The following is a 13,250-nucleotide window of genomic DNA, read 5'->3' as shown; positions in this document are numbered from 1 at the left end:
ATAATGAAAAATATGGACATTTCCCAGGACAAACAATTTCCAGGGGACATATCTGTAAAACTTGCAACTGTCCAGGAAATTAGACCCTGTTGGAAACTATGAAACCAAACTGCAAATGGGCATAAATAATTTTATGTACAAATAACACTGTGATCCCTTCAATGCTCCCCCTACTGTCCACTATTAGTTATTACACATAGTAGAAGTTACCTCGGATTTCTGTAACCTATAAACTGTGAAAGCACTTGGCCTACAGCAGAGGTTCCCTAATACTGCTTTTATACCTAAATTCCGGGTCTGACCCGAAGGTTGGGACAGGGTTCCAATCCGGATCAAACCTGGAATTTTTCCCGGCGCCTACCCAGGATATTCCTGAGTTGGCGCCGTTCACACTGGAGCCGGGTCTGCAGTGACCCGGCTTTTCCGGCGTTGAAGTGCACTCTTTCAGATAGCGTCATCTCCAAGCGCCACTGAAGCCGGCCATCGTGACCCAGATCGCGCCGTTTTCACTGCAGGGTTTCAGGGGTTATTCTCGTGTTAAACCCTGCAAGTTACCTGTGTTGGATTGTTGGGGCACTCCACCCGGGAATCCAACCCTGTCCCTTTTCACACCAAGGAGCTACCCGGGGTAACCCTGCAATAACCCGGGTTTTAGCTCTGGTGTAAAAGGGGTATAAATCAGACTCCATCATTACAGTCCTGGTTTTAAGAAAATCCATGCTTGAGCACAGGTGACTTTATCAGTACCTCAGCCAATTTGGTTTAACCATCTGCTCAAGCATAGATATTCTTAAAACCTGGACTGTAATGGCGGAGTTTGGGAACCTCTGTCCTACAGCCTCAGGTTTTCATACTAGGGATGGTCATTGAATCATTCACTATCAATTGTCTCCATCGATGGCGCCATCGGTACTTTGCATTTATAGCAGAGTGCCATTGACGGAAAACCATCAATGGTTTGAACCATCAAAGGGTATCACTTGCTGGGTACACGTGAATACGGGTGGCCGATCAGAAAAGAAGGGCAGGGCATAATGGGGCAGAGCTAGGAACCGTTATACGGGGGTATCACCGTTTCGCCATCAGTCATCTGCCAACGATGGAGGAGAGACATCAGACAGCCGCCAAAACCATCGACCATTGGTGGGAAACCATCAATGCTTGCTAACCATCAACGGTCAGTGGCCATCCCTACACAAAACTCCTCAGTGATAATTAACAGCGGAGAGTGCATTATCCCATATAAATTGTAATTATAGGTGTATCTGTATATACTAAGAAGGCAGGATGTACTGCAATGTAAATATGGTAGCTAGCTATATAAAAGATAAAAAAGTGTAATGGCCAATCTTTGCAATATTTGGGTATTTTGTTCTATCATGAAAGCGCTTCAAATGCACGCCAAACAAAAGAGACTGGTCGTAAACTTAGTTGCAATTAATTGAGGCAGATATTTTTTATTTTATTTTTTTAATGTAGCAGAAACTTATATGCAATTCATTGAGGCAGATATTTTTTATTATTTTATTTTTTTAATGTAGCAGAAAACACATGCCTCCATTGGGACAAAATGGCGGGCACTGCTCAAAAAGCAAAGGATTTACGGAAATTGGTTCAGACCGCATCATTAGGTAGCCTGATGCAAGAGTTATCTTCGCTATTTCCTGCGTTAGGGCCTCCATACACCAGTTAACAGATTGGCGGATCCTGAGATTGAATAGGAAATGCCAACCGACCGCCATCGATGTTCATCGATCCGTCGTGGTATTGGTGAAATGTTAAGTTTCACCAATTTGCAGAATATAAAAAAAGGAAAAAATATTCACCAATTTGCAAATCACACTCATATTTTGATTGTGGTCGGCAAAATCAGTGAAATCCAACACGTTGGATTTCGCCGATCCTCCAATCCGGCATCGCAGGATCGCGACAATCCATCGCTAATGCATGGAGGCCATTAGTCTATTATTAAATACCCTGATACTTGAATCATGTGAAAACTCTGCTTTCTGCATGATTTTCAGGAAATTAAGGGATTTATATAAATAAACTATTTCATAACCATTTTGATAAATTTGATTTCATGCAGATGGTCTTAATTGCTGACAGCCAAGGTCTATCTCTGAATTTGTGGCTACATCTGCATTCTGCATGTGGCTTATCAGCAACTGTAGAACTACAAATTCAAGCATGTCCTGCTAGTCCCCTGGGACTGATAATTCCACAAGATGAGATCACATCCCTATGGCTGCTATTGGCAAATCATAAACAGTCAACCATCACACACTATGCCCTTTAAATTAATGTATAACTAGTGACAGTATCTCAGACACCTTCACTACTCTCCCTCCCATGATGCACTGCGAGGTCACAAGATGGCGGCGCCCATTGGAGCTCGGGGTTGCCTTGGTAACTTGCGGCCCCTGCTCCGCTTTGTGTATAGGCCGCGGGGACCGGGCCTCATCCCCCTACTTCGGTACAGCCATGGGGATACCCAGATCCTTCCGTCCTCCCCCGCCGTGCTCTCCCGGCTGTCCCCCGGCCTCACCATCCAGCCGGACTTCATCTCTCCCGAGGAGGAGACGGCTCTGTGCGGGGAGCTGGAGCCCGTCCTGCGCAAGAAGCGCTACGAGAGCGGTCACTGGGACGATGTAAGTACCCGGCCATGGTGAGGGGTGCCCGCTCGTTACCCCAGGGCACTGATAGCTGCTGGCATGTGTAATTAATATAGGGTCCACCAACAGCTGGCATGTGTAATATAGGGTACACCAGGGGCACTGACACAGCTGGCATGTGTAATATAGGGTACACCAACAGCTGTCATGTGTAATGTAGGGTACACCCGAGGAACACATGCACAGCTGTCATGTGTAATATAGGGTACATCCAGGGAGCACTGACACAGCTGGCTTGTGAAATATGGGGTACACCCGGGGAGCACTGACAGCTGCTGGCATATGTAATATAGGATACACGACCAGCTGGCATGTGTAATATAGGGTACACCAGGGGCACTGACACAGCTGGCATGTGTAATATACCAGGGGCAGTGACACAGTTGGCAAACAATATGGGAAGAACTGACAGAGATGACATGTGTAATATCGGGTACACCGTGAGCACCGACCGAGCTGGTATGTGTAATATGGGGTACACCGGGAGCACTGACAGAGATGGCGTGTGTAATATGGGGTACATCAGGAGCATTGACAGAGATGGTGTGTGTAATATGGGGTAGACTGGGAGCACTGACACAGCTTGCATGTGTAATATAGGGTACACCAGGGGCAGTGACACAGCTGGCATGTGTAATATGGGGAGAACTGACAAAGATGGCATGTGTAATATGGGGTACACCGGGAGCACTGACAGAGCTGGTGTGTGTAATATGGGGTACACCGGGAACACTGACAGAGCTGGTGTGTAATATGGGGTACACCGGGAACACTGACAGAGCTGGTGTGTGTAATATGGGCTACGCCGGGGAGCACTGACAGAGCTGTCGTGTAATATATTATAATGTGTATAAACTACAGCAATAAGGGGTCTTCTCTATTCTAAATAGCATTGCATCCAAATACTCCCGTTTTGTACTGGAGTGTGTGTTATTTATCTAGTGCACGCATATTATGCAGTGTTTTACAGAGTTGTTCACATCAGTCCCTGCTGCAGAGGAGCTTACAATCTATACTCCTTAACTCATTGAGACTCATACTCCTATAGTGTTTTTTTTTTGTTTGTTTTTTGACAAAAGTCAATTAACCTACTAGTATGGTTTTGGATTGTGGGAGGAAACCCACACAAACTTTGAGAGAACATATAAACTCCACACATACAGAGCAGTGACTGAATGCTAACTCATCACCCTATTACTGTGATGTAGCAAAACTATCCAGTGCGCCACTCCCCTGCAAACTTTACATTGTATTACTCTGGATGAGAGACAATGCTACCTTCATACCTGGTGGGTAAGAGATTAGGCACAGTGGTAATTATAGAGAGGCAGCTGCCTGGCTCACAGATGGCTCTGGAACAGCCCTCCCTGTCATTGTACCAATGCACCCCTAATCTTTGTGCTAGGGGATGTCCCTAGTTACACCTCTGGGTTTCATTCCTTTAGACGTCTCTCTCTCCGGAGAGTACCGATTGGCAGAGATTTCGGCTATATGTGAGTGCCGGGACCCTGCAAAATACAATGCATGGTTGGTGTCCTAGGGGAGCACCCTCGCTAATGTATTATAGGGAAGGGGGATTAGGACATTTAAAGTGGGATAGCCCCCACTTTCTGCCTCCTCCTATTATATAGAACTACTCGCCTAGGTGTTATGGGACTGTTACTCCGAGATTTGGATAAAATGTTGACAGAACACTATAGATGTCTGGTATTTTGTCAGGCATCACAACGCCACTTGGCGCGCACACAAAGTCATAACACCATTTCCGTTGTGCCACCCAGAAGTTACACTAGTCCAGCAGCAGTCACAATGTAGGCTCCTGTGTGACGCATACTGAGGGCTGGTCTGGAGTCATTCCTTTCTCTGTGTACTCTCTGCTGGGACCACAGTGGCTGTATGATAAATGACTGGTTGCAATTCAGTCTACGCTTAATTGGCCTAGGGTGGTCTGCCAGATGTAAGGTATACAACCCTACATTACAGATGTTTCCATCCTTCCCCTACAGGCCATCCATGGCTTCCGTGAGTTAGAGCGCCTCCACTGGTCCACAGACTGCTCTGCGGTCCTTCAAAGGGCGAGGGAGAAAGCTTTTACTCCTGAGGAGTCCCAGCTATCGCTTGTCCATGTGCTGGACCTCCAGAAAGAAGGATACATCAAGCCCCATGTGGACAGTGTAAAGGTAACAATCACTATGTTATCTGTCTGGTGATTCTGGATGACTAGCAGTGAGCCGGCCACCTACACTCAGTGCAGGCAGATGGCATATACAGTCTCATCAGCTCACTAGGAGCCAGTGCTATTACTGAGGCACTTTGTTCACTAGTTACTATTCAGCTGATGATCCGCAGTCTCATGACTATTGGTGCTGCCTGAGCTGTGCGCGGGCGACTGGTGCCCATTAAGCTCTGCACAGATCCTGTTGTCTGGGGTTGCAGCCATGTACATGATATTAGCTATTTCCACAGGAACAAAGCTTGTGCAGTCAGTATGAAGCCGGCACAAACGTATGTTCTGGGGGTGACTGCACACACACAGATCACCTGCTGGCTGCATTTTGTAGGGGTCACCAATATTTGAGGGGTTACGTAGTGTTACATGAGGATGGTTGGCAGTGACTGTATAGAGGTGTCACTGAGTGCTGGGCACTGGATTAGAGAATCTCTGTCCTCACAGAACTGTATGCACTGAATCATAATAACTGGATTAAGGGGTCAATTTAATTAGTAGCGATGTAGAATTGCTCGTTCCAGGATGTCGTGCACAAATCCTGTACATACTGTAGGTTTTCATTGAGGCATTGCCTCGTGCACCCCTATGGGCAGGTGAAATACACTAATTAGTGTGTAGTTGTCGGTGTTCACAGCGACTCATCACCTGTGCATGGCCCCTAATTGCATTGGCCCCTAAGACTGCAATTGTCTGAATACATACTATTTGGTGCATACACTTTCCATGATCCATGGTTACACTCCTCCCCAATAAACACACCTCCATATACAGCCTAACAATGCACACCGTACACTTCCGAACCGCCACACCTGTGTATTCTCAGCAGTGAGAGACGCGATACACCTGCACCCTATGCCACTGCTGCCTCCTCTCAGTCTGCTCCACAGCTGCCCTCTGCCACCCCTAACCTCATGTTACAGAGTTTCCATCCTCTGCCAATGAGCTGCCCGCCCCTATTCCCCCGATTACTGTCTGCCCCTCTGGCCACATCCATCATCCTCACTTTTGGCCCATTCTTTACTCCTTTTGATCTACTTACTCCCCAGGAATGGCGGAGGGCAATGTGCTCTGTAGCTGGTAATGATCTGTGTGTGGAGTCGCTGACCATGGTTTTGCAGTGGGGAGACTGATATGGGTCACATACACTAATAATAGAGATACTAACTGGTATTAAATATGACATTACACGTTCCACAGTCTCTATACCTAGTAATAAATAGTGATAGCGCTTGGTACATCTCAAGTGCTAGTCAAAACTCTGGCAGAATATACCAATATACGGCTGGTGCCTATTATTCTCCGTTCATGTATAGTTTTGTCTAACCCATAGTTATTAATAAGCCATGTGATTCCAATGTGCCAGTCCTGTGCCAGTGCTGACCTGCTCTCTCCCCTGCCAGTTCTGTGGAAGCACCATTGCAGGGATCTGCCTGCTGTCCAGCAGCGTCATGCGATTAGTGTCTGTGGATAATCCGATGGAGCGAGCGGATCTCCTACTGCCCAGACGGTGCCTCTATATAATCAGGTAAATAGTGACCAGCAGGTTTGTGTTTAGTATAGACCAGTGTTTCTCTGGCAGCATTAACAGTGCATGGTTTCCATTTTTCCTAGTCAGTGCCCAGGTGTATTCATTACTGGCTTACACATGTTAAAAGATCCACAGGTGGAGGTAATTATTTCACTTGTGATTCTGTGAGGAGACCTGGAAAACATGCACTGTCAGTGCTCCCTGAGGAATGAGTTTGAGAAACACTGGTATAGACTGATGATATATCTGTCCAGCACAAACTACGTGAACTTGCTAATCCCTCTTTGATTTTAGATCGTCTTTACAATGAGCATTATAAAGAGTAAATAGTTCCCTTTGGAAGCGGTTTTACTATGTAAAAACGGCCGTACTGCCCTGAGAGTCACTAGTAAGTCTGCGTAGTACAGTCAGCAGGAGCACACAGACTAAATGTGTCATTTTATTCATTAGGATCATTAACAAACCCAGTGGCCAGTAGAATCAATACAATGAAACCCTGCTTATAATATACACGATCTGCAGTAAGACACAGATCACCATTTAAATGTACAGTCAATTAATGCACTTATTTAATTCGGACCCTAATCCAACCTTGGATAAATGCAACCTTTGAACAAATATGAGGAAGTTATGTAAAACATAGGGGTCTATTCACTAAGCCTGGGAGGGAGATAAAGCACCAACCAATCGGCCTGCTCGTGTACATTTACTTTTCCCGGTTGTTTGTGTGTGAGGAAATCCTAATGGTGTGCTCACGCCTTGTCTCCTGTGATCTCAGCGGTGCTGCTCGCTACGAGTTTACACACGAAATTCTCCGTGACGAGGAATCCTTCTTCGACGGCCTACCTGTCCAGCGTGAACGCCGCATCTCCGTCATCTGCAGGAATCTCCCCGCGAGCTGACGGGTGGGAGACGGACCACCTCACCAGCTGCTGACACAATCTGGCTCAACCTCGTGCCTCTGTAATGACTCATTACTGCCCTCTAAAGGCTTAGCGTCAGGTGATTTCTGGCTGGCGAGACCCCAGTATGAAATGGATTTTCGCACGCCGACCGGATGGAAACCTTTATGAAACGTCTATGTATATCTGTGTAAGCGGTACGCTATAGGAAAGCTTTAAAACATGATTACACAGACAAGACACAATCTACTTTTTTGGGTATGTCATGAAAAGCAGAACTTTTATTTTTATTTTTTGTCAGACACAACTTTATTAGCTATAGTTCCATATCGGCCCAATAACTAGCGGCCTATTACCTCCTCATTCGTCAGCGCAAAATGTTTACCTAGTCTGTAAGCTCTACACGCCGATGGCGCTAAAGAGCGTTTCATAGATATAAATACATGTTCTTTATGGTAATGTTTGGGGGACGCTCCCTGGCTACGCTGCGGGGTATCTGAAGGGAACAGCCCTACTTTAATCAGCACGGTAATACTTGCATAAATTGAATAATACATTTTAAACACCCTGAGTAATTGTGACGGCTCACCTCTGCGTTGTGCGCCGCGTGGGCGTGACCTTTTCATCATGCGATAAGTACAGCTTGCATTTTTCCTCTGATTGTAGAATATGATGATGAAAAACAAAACAAAAAAAAAACACCTTGATATCTATATTTTTTTTGGGCATTTTTATTTTATTGTGTCATCGAGAATAAATAAATAAATTATTCATTTATAAATAAACTTTCTTTTTTGCTCCCGGCTGCTAAAAAAAGCAAGTACGATTTACATAAGAGACATGATGCAACGGAGAAGGTATGGCCAGATCGTTCCTGCAGAGTATCACTCATATCTCTACACCAGTACCCAGACGGGGGGGTATTAACCCCTGGATGCCGGAATTGCTGCGTCCGGTTCTATATATCGGACTTCCTGCATTTTGTAGTTGGCAGCAGCAATGCAACATGTACATTTCATGTGTGTCAGGCTTTAAATGGCTGACCTATCCACCCTACAGCACTTCATTCTGCTCCATCTGTCATAAGGGCAGCTCAGAGCCTCATCTGCACTCACTCCGCTACACAGCTGTGCCACGTTTAACTCCTTCCCTGCTGTAGCCCTGCCGACCTTTGCTTAAACGCTACACCATGTCTTCCCTGCAGGACCTAGTCTGCCTGCTCATGCTACACTCTTGTTTTTCTCACCGCCAGTCCCAGGCCAGCTGCTCTATGAATGCAGGGAGGCAGGGGTTAAATAGATTGCATTCATAAGTAAGTGTACTATCAAGCGTGCTCATAGAGTATCAGCCGACACAGCTGCAGGCGGCAGCAGACAACTTTTCCACCGTGTGCCACCGATGGCTGTCGTCCAGAAAGGCAACGTCTTCGTAGTGTGTGGGGCGGCAGCAGGGTCCCCCAAATATTTTCTCCTCCAGGAGGGAAGCGTGTTCACTCTTCTGCAGCAGCCGCGACAGGGTCAGATCGTGGTTGGTACGAGACCTGGGGCATCCTCCTCCGCAGTACTTGAAAAGGACAGTCTCCTCCGAGTCATAGCCCAGTCCCAAGTCACCGACTCGGAGCAGCAGTGTCTTTAGGCGGCATTCCCGATCCTCCAGGCGAGGGCGCCCAGACTGCGCCAGCCTCCTCCTGAAACGCGGGCGGGGTCCATCTCTCAACAGTGACGAAAAACTGCCCGCATCTGTTCAGAGACACAAGTGGTGCAGAATTGACAACATTACTGGTTGCACTGTATGTGTGTATATCACACGTTCTACCTACAGGAACAGTACAGCAACTTTACGTGTCAATGACTGTACTTGATCAAAATAATTATGCAGAATACTGTCATTTACTTTTATATCTCCTGAAATGTGACATCTGCCTGAAATGACCCGTTGAAACCTCAGCACACAATGTTACTGCAATTTGACTGGTGATTTATCAACAAACTTTCTTAACAGTAATTCTAACCATGAAAGAGATTAGGGTAGGTGAGAGTTTCCATGGTTACCAATGGTGCTAACGAAGGTCATTCCATCACAACCTCTATCAAATGGCAGCAAAACTGTGATGAGGTTTCAACAGGGAATTTCAGGCAGCGGTAGTATTTTGAACGTCATGAATTATTGCCGCAAATTGTAGTGCTCTACATCATGATTTCAATTAGGCAAACTGATTCTCTTTTTCCAAAGGACTTTCTATTGAAGTACAATCAACCACATTATTAATACTAAACCTGCAACTGGCCAGTTATTTTGAGAATTTGCATCTAGTTGTGAAATTATCACCCTGCCATGAGTAAATGTGTATATATATATATATATATATATATATATATATATATATATATATATATAAAATATCTATAGACATTTTAGTTTCATATTCACAATTGCATTCAGCCAAAATGTAATATATTCTGATACCTTTGCACTGTACATTGTACTGAGAGGATGCCTTTACTTATCTGTCCTAGTCAATGAATTAAGGTATTGGCTGGACTCATGCCAGATTACATTTATTTTAGCGGAAGGGGCATCGGCTTTAACAACTAGACCACAGGTTCTCAGACTCGGTCCTCAGGACCCCAAACAGTGCGTATTTTCCAGGTCTCCTCACAGAATCAGAAGCAAGATATTCGCTCCACTTGTGGATCTTTTCAAATGTGTCAGTGAGTAATGAATACACCTGTGCACCTTCTAGGTGACCTGCAAAACATGACCTGTGTGGGTTCCTGAGGACCGAGTTGAGAACCACTGAATTAGACAATGAGATGTCTTTGGATGCAGCAACGATCCAGGATAAATTTTGCTTCATGCACTCTATGTCCATATTCAAGAAAATATTTAATAGGCTCACAAATAAAGATCACTTTTTAACACTAGAGCTCATCATTACTGTGCGAGTGGTAGGAATTCATATATTACTAGGCAGGCAGCACATTTATAGTGATGGTTCAGCAGGACAAAACAGCTATGCAATCCTCAAACATCTTCTTAGATATATATATATAACACAACACAACATCTATGTGTGTGTGTGTGTGTGTATATATATATATATATATATATATGTGTGTTTGTGTGACATCTTTATTTCATTACTATTTATGCCATTTCCAAAAGTCTTTTATCATAGGGTACCATCAATAGAAGCAGATAGTATTTCTTAATGATCGAAAAACATATTCATTCATTGTATCTTTCTAATAACATCTCACAACGTGACACCACAAGCATTCTTATTTCTGCCCAATTCACAAATCAGAGTTTGGAATTAAAAAACCCCAACAACAACTGTAACGCAAATACAACAGGGTCAGGTACCTGTAACTGTACTGTAGGTTATATCCAAAAATGACTAAGCCATATCTCCCCAAACGTGACAGGGTACCCATTAACAGTGACAGGTGTGATCTTAGTAAATGCAATCTTCTACCTTGCCTGAAGTGAAGCCCTCTGAGTAAGACCCCACTCGCCCCAGCGGTGTCCAGGGCTGCGGGGGTCACCGTCCTCAGCAGTCCAAATAGAAGGGTGACCCAGAGTGACTCCCTGCACCTCATCTCGTGTGCCGCGTCCGACCAAATCTGACCGAGGAACCTCCAGTCCCCAAATTTATACCCGTCGGCTGGGATGCATTAACTTGTCGCATACCGGACTTTCCCATATTAAGCACATGGTGTATAGACGGGGGGGAGTGTTCGAAAAAAAATCAAAGCAGGATCTCTTTAATTCCTCAACCCTGCATCACCCACCCCCAAGAATGTGCTTTTTGTACTTGTGCTGTAATAAATATATAAATATGTGTACATGAGTGTGTATATATATGTGTGTGAGTGTTTATTCTCATACAGCTTGCTATAGATATAATGATTAATGTACGTGGGGTGGGCAGGGAATTAATGAGTTTTTTTTTATAATGTGGTCACTCCAGTCTTTATTTCCCTGCCCTTCTTTATTTATTCAGACAAATGACATAAAAGCAAAGTCAAAGCACCCTGGGTGTTATCCAGACAGTACAGTGCTGTAATGGGGGGGAGATGGTAATCCAGTAATTGTGCACTTTGCCATTACGTTGAGTAAAAAATTACAGCAACTCCAAAATTACTGCTATCCACAAAATGCCCCCCACTTGTCCTCAAACCCCTACTTGTCATAAAATCCCCCCCCCCCCATAATGCCACCAAGACCTCCCGCAGCGGAAGGAGCGAGAGCATGTGATGCAGTGGAAGTCATATGATGCAGAGGCCGCCTGCTCCAATCCAGTCTTCCCCTCTGCGTAACAGACTTTACGTTCTAATATGAGAGAGAGCAATTGTTGCTGCTATATCCACCATTCTACAGTGAGAAAAGATGATTTACTAATGAAGGACATTGACACTAGACACCATGATCAATCGTCCCAGGAGTGGCCTCCCAGCACATTCACCCAAAAAGGTGAAGATGGACAGACTGCGGCACATGGTCAACAGCAATACTCAGGTAGACTGTGGCATTCAAACAATGTATTAAGGGGGCTTAATGTGTGCCAAGAAAACATTCACCACCCCATTGCACCATGATGGCCTGAGCCATTAAGACACAAGGCAGGATGGATCCATGGATTCGTGTTGTGCATGTAAGATCCTCACCCTGCCATCTGCGCGCTGCAGCAGAAAGCAAGGTTTGTCAGATCAGGTGACTCTTTATGGAGCCACTAACCGTCCAGTGTTGGCAAGCCTGTGCCCAGCTGTAACCTCCATGCCCTGCTCTTCGCTGACAAGAGTGGTATCCGTAGGGGGTCTTCTGCTCCTGTAGCCCATCCACTTCAAAGTTCAATGGGAATAAATCAGGAAAGAGCAAAGTAGCCGGGCACCTGGACAAACCATGCTGCAATGCAAGAGGTGCAAATATATACCTTTTATTTGTGCATGCAGGGTAAATACTGGCTGCTGTTGCATGTAGCCCACAAATACTGGACAGCTTTATTATTACACTGCAACTTAGAGTTCAGTTTGGACACGCCCCTCCTAAATCTCTGCACACTTGTAAATCTGCCCCTCCTGGGGGTAAATTTACTAAAGGTCGATTTTAATAGATGAAAAAATCTAGCTAAATGGGTTCACATTGACGTTATGTTTCAGGGGCTGAGTCACACATTTACTAACAGCCAGGTTTTTTTTATATCGATTTTTAAGTGTTAGTAAATGTGTAATTTAGCTCCTGAAACATAGCATCGGTGTTGATCGATTTAGATTGCTTTTTAATTGATGAATCGACCTTTAGTAAGTGTATCCCCTACAGTGCAATATGGTTTTACCAAGGTGCAAAGTTAAGGGCCCCATACATCTGGTGGCCGTTTCCGCGATCCGACCGGAACTGCAGGATGGAAATACAGATCAGTTGAGGAATCCGTGAAATTCTTCATGTTAAAACTCCCCAATTTGCTGATCCCGATCACATTTTGGTCGGAATTGGCAAATCAGGGAAACCCAACCTTTTGTATTTCACCGATGCCCCGGCGACTGGGGATTGGGAAATTACGGCAATCCGTCACCTGCTCTTTCTTGCTTTATTCCCAACACAGAAGCAGACCCTTGGGTCAAATTTGTTCCCCATTCTGATGTTTGGTCTGTACAACAACCTGACCATGTCTGCATGGTTTTATCCAACGTGTAGCTGCCACGTGATTGGCTAATTAGATATTTGCATTAATGAGTGTACAGATGTACCTAATAAAGTGGCCACTGAGGGCATGATGGAAGCAGATTCGATGTTTGGCATTACGTACGGCATGGCTGACACTGGAGAAGCGGTTTGTGATCCCTGGGCGTATCAGGGTAGAGACTGGGAGGTGACCTAAAGTGATCGCAAAACGGGGCCGTTTCATGGGCGTG

At 45.2% G+C, this 13,250-nt stretch overlaps 2 protein-coding genes across 2 annotated transcripts; one reads left to right on the top strand and one right to left on the bottom strand.

Annotated features, from left to right (window-relative positions):
• The first annotated feature begins 2,342 nt into the window (after positions 1–2,342).
• ALKBH7 (alkB homolog 7, RNA demethylase) lies at positions 2,343–8,106 on the top strand. The gene is made up of 4 exons (XM_088474017.1): positions 2,343–2,651; positions 4,682–4,855; positions 6,306–6,430; positions 7,212–8,106. Exons 1-4 carry the CDS (start codon positions 2,376–2,378, stop codon positions 7,333–7,335), a joined length of 699 nt encoding a protein of 232 aa, XP_088330143.1. The 5' UTR covers positions 2,343–2,375; the 3' UTR covers positions 7,336–8,106.
• A 24-nt stretch (positions 8,107–8,130) lies between these two features.
• PSPN (persephin) lies at positions 8,131–10,942 on the bottom strand. Its single transcript, XM_088474018.1, has 2 exons — positions 10,814–10,942; positions 8,131–9,074 (listed from the first exon to the last, which is right to left on the bottom strand). Exons 1-2 carry the CDS (start codon positions 10,935–10,937, stop codon positions 8,680–8,682), a joined length of 519 nt encoding a protein of 172 aa, XP_088330144.1. The 5' UTR covers positions 10,938–10,942; the 3' UTR covers positions 8,131–8,679.
• Between the last annotated feature and the right edge of the window lie 2,308 nt (positions 10,943–13,250).

This window comes from Taudactylus pleione, unplaced genomic scaffold (assembly GCF_031769625.1).
Source record: "Taudactylus pleione unplaced genomic scaffold, aTauple2 ptg000145l, whole genome shotgun sequence".
Classification (NCBI taxonomy): Eukaryota; Metazoa; Chordata; class Amphibia; order Anura; family Myobatrachidae; genus Taudactylus; species Taudactylus pleione.
Note: the sequence above shows the minus strand (reverse complement) of the source record. Positions and strands in the feature narration are given on the sequence as shown.

Bases quoted from the DNA above. Each gene is read 5' to 3' on its own strand.
- ALKBH7 (XM_088474017.1), top strand. From the start codon at position 2,376: ATGGCGGCGCCCATTGGAGCTCGGGGTTGCCTTGGTAACTTGCGGCCC. The intron at 2,652-4,681 runs GTAAGTACCCGG...CTTCCCCTACAG, and splicing joins AGAGCGGTCACTGGGACGAT to GCCATCCATGGCTTCCGTGA. The intron at 6,431-7,211 runs GTAAATAGTGAC...CTGTGATCTCAG, and splicing joins CGGTGCCTCTATATAATCAG to CGGTGCTGCTCGCTACGAGT.
- PSPN (XM_088474018.1), bottom strand. From the start codon at position 10,937: ATGAGGTGCAGGGAGTCACTCTGGGTCACCCTTCTATTTGGACTGCTG. The intron at 9,075-10,813 runs GTAGAAGATTGC...GTCTCTGAACAG, and splicing joins AGGGCTTCACTTCAGGCAAG to ATGCGGGCAGTTTTTCGTCA.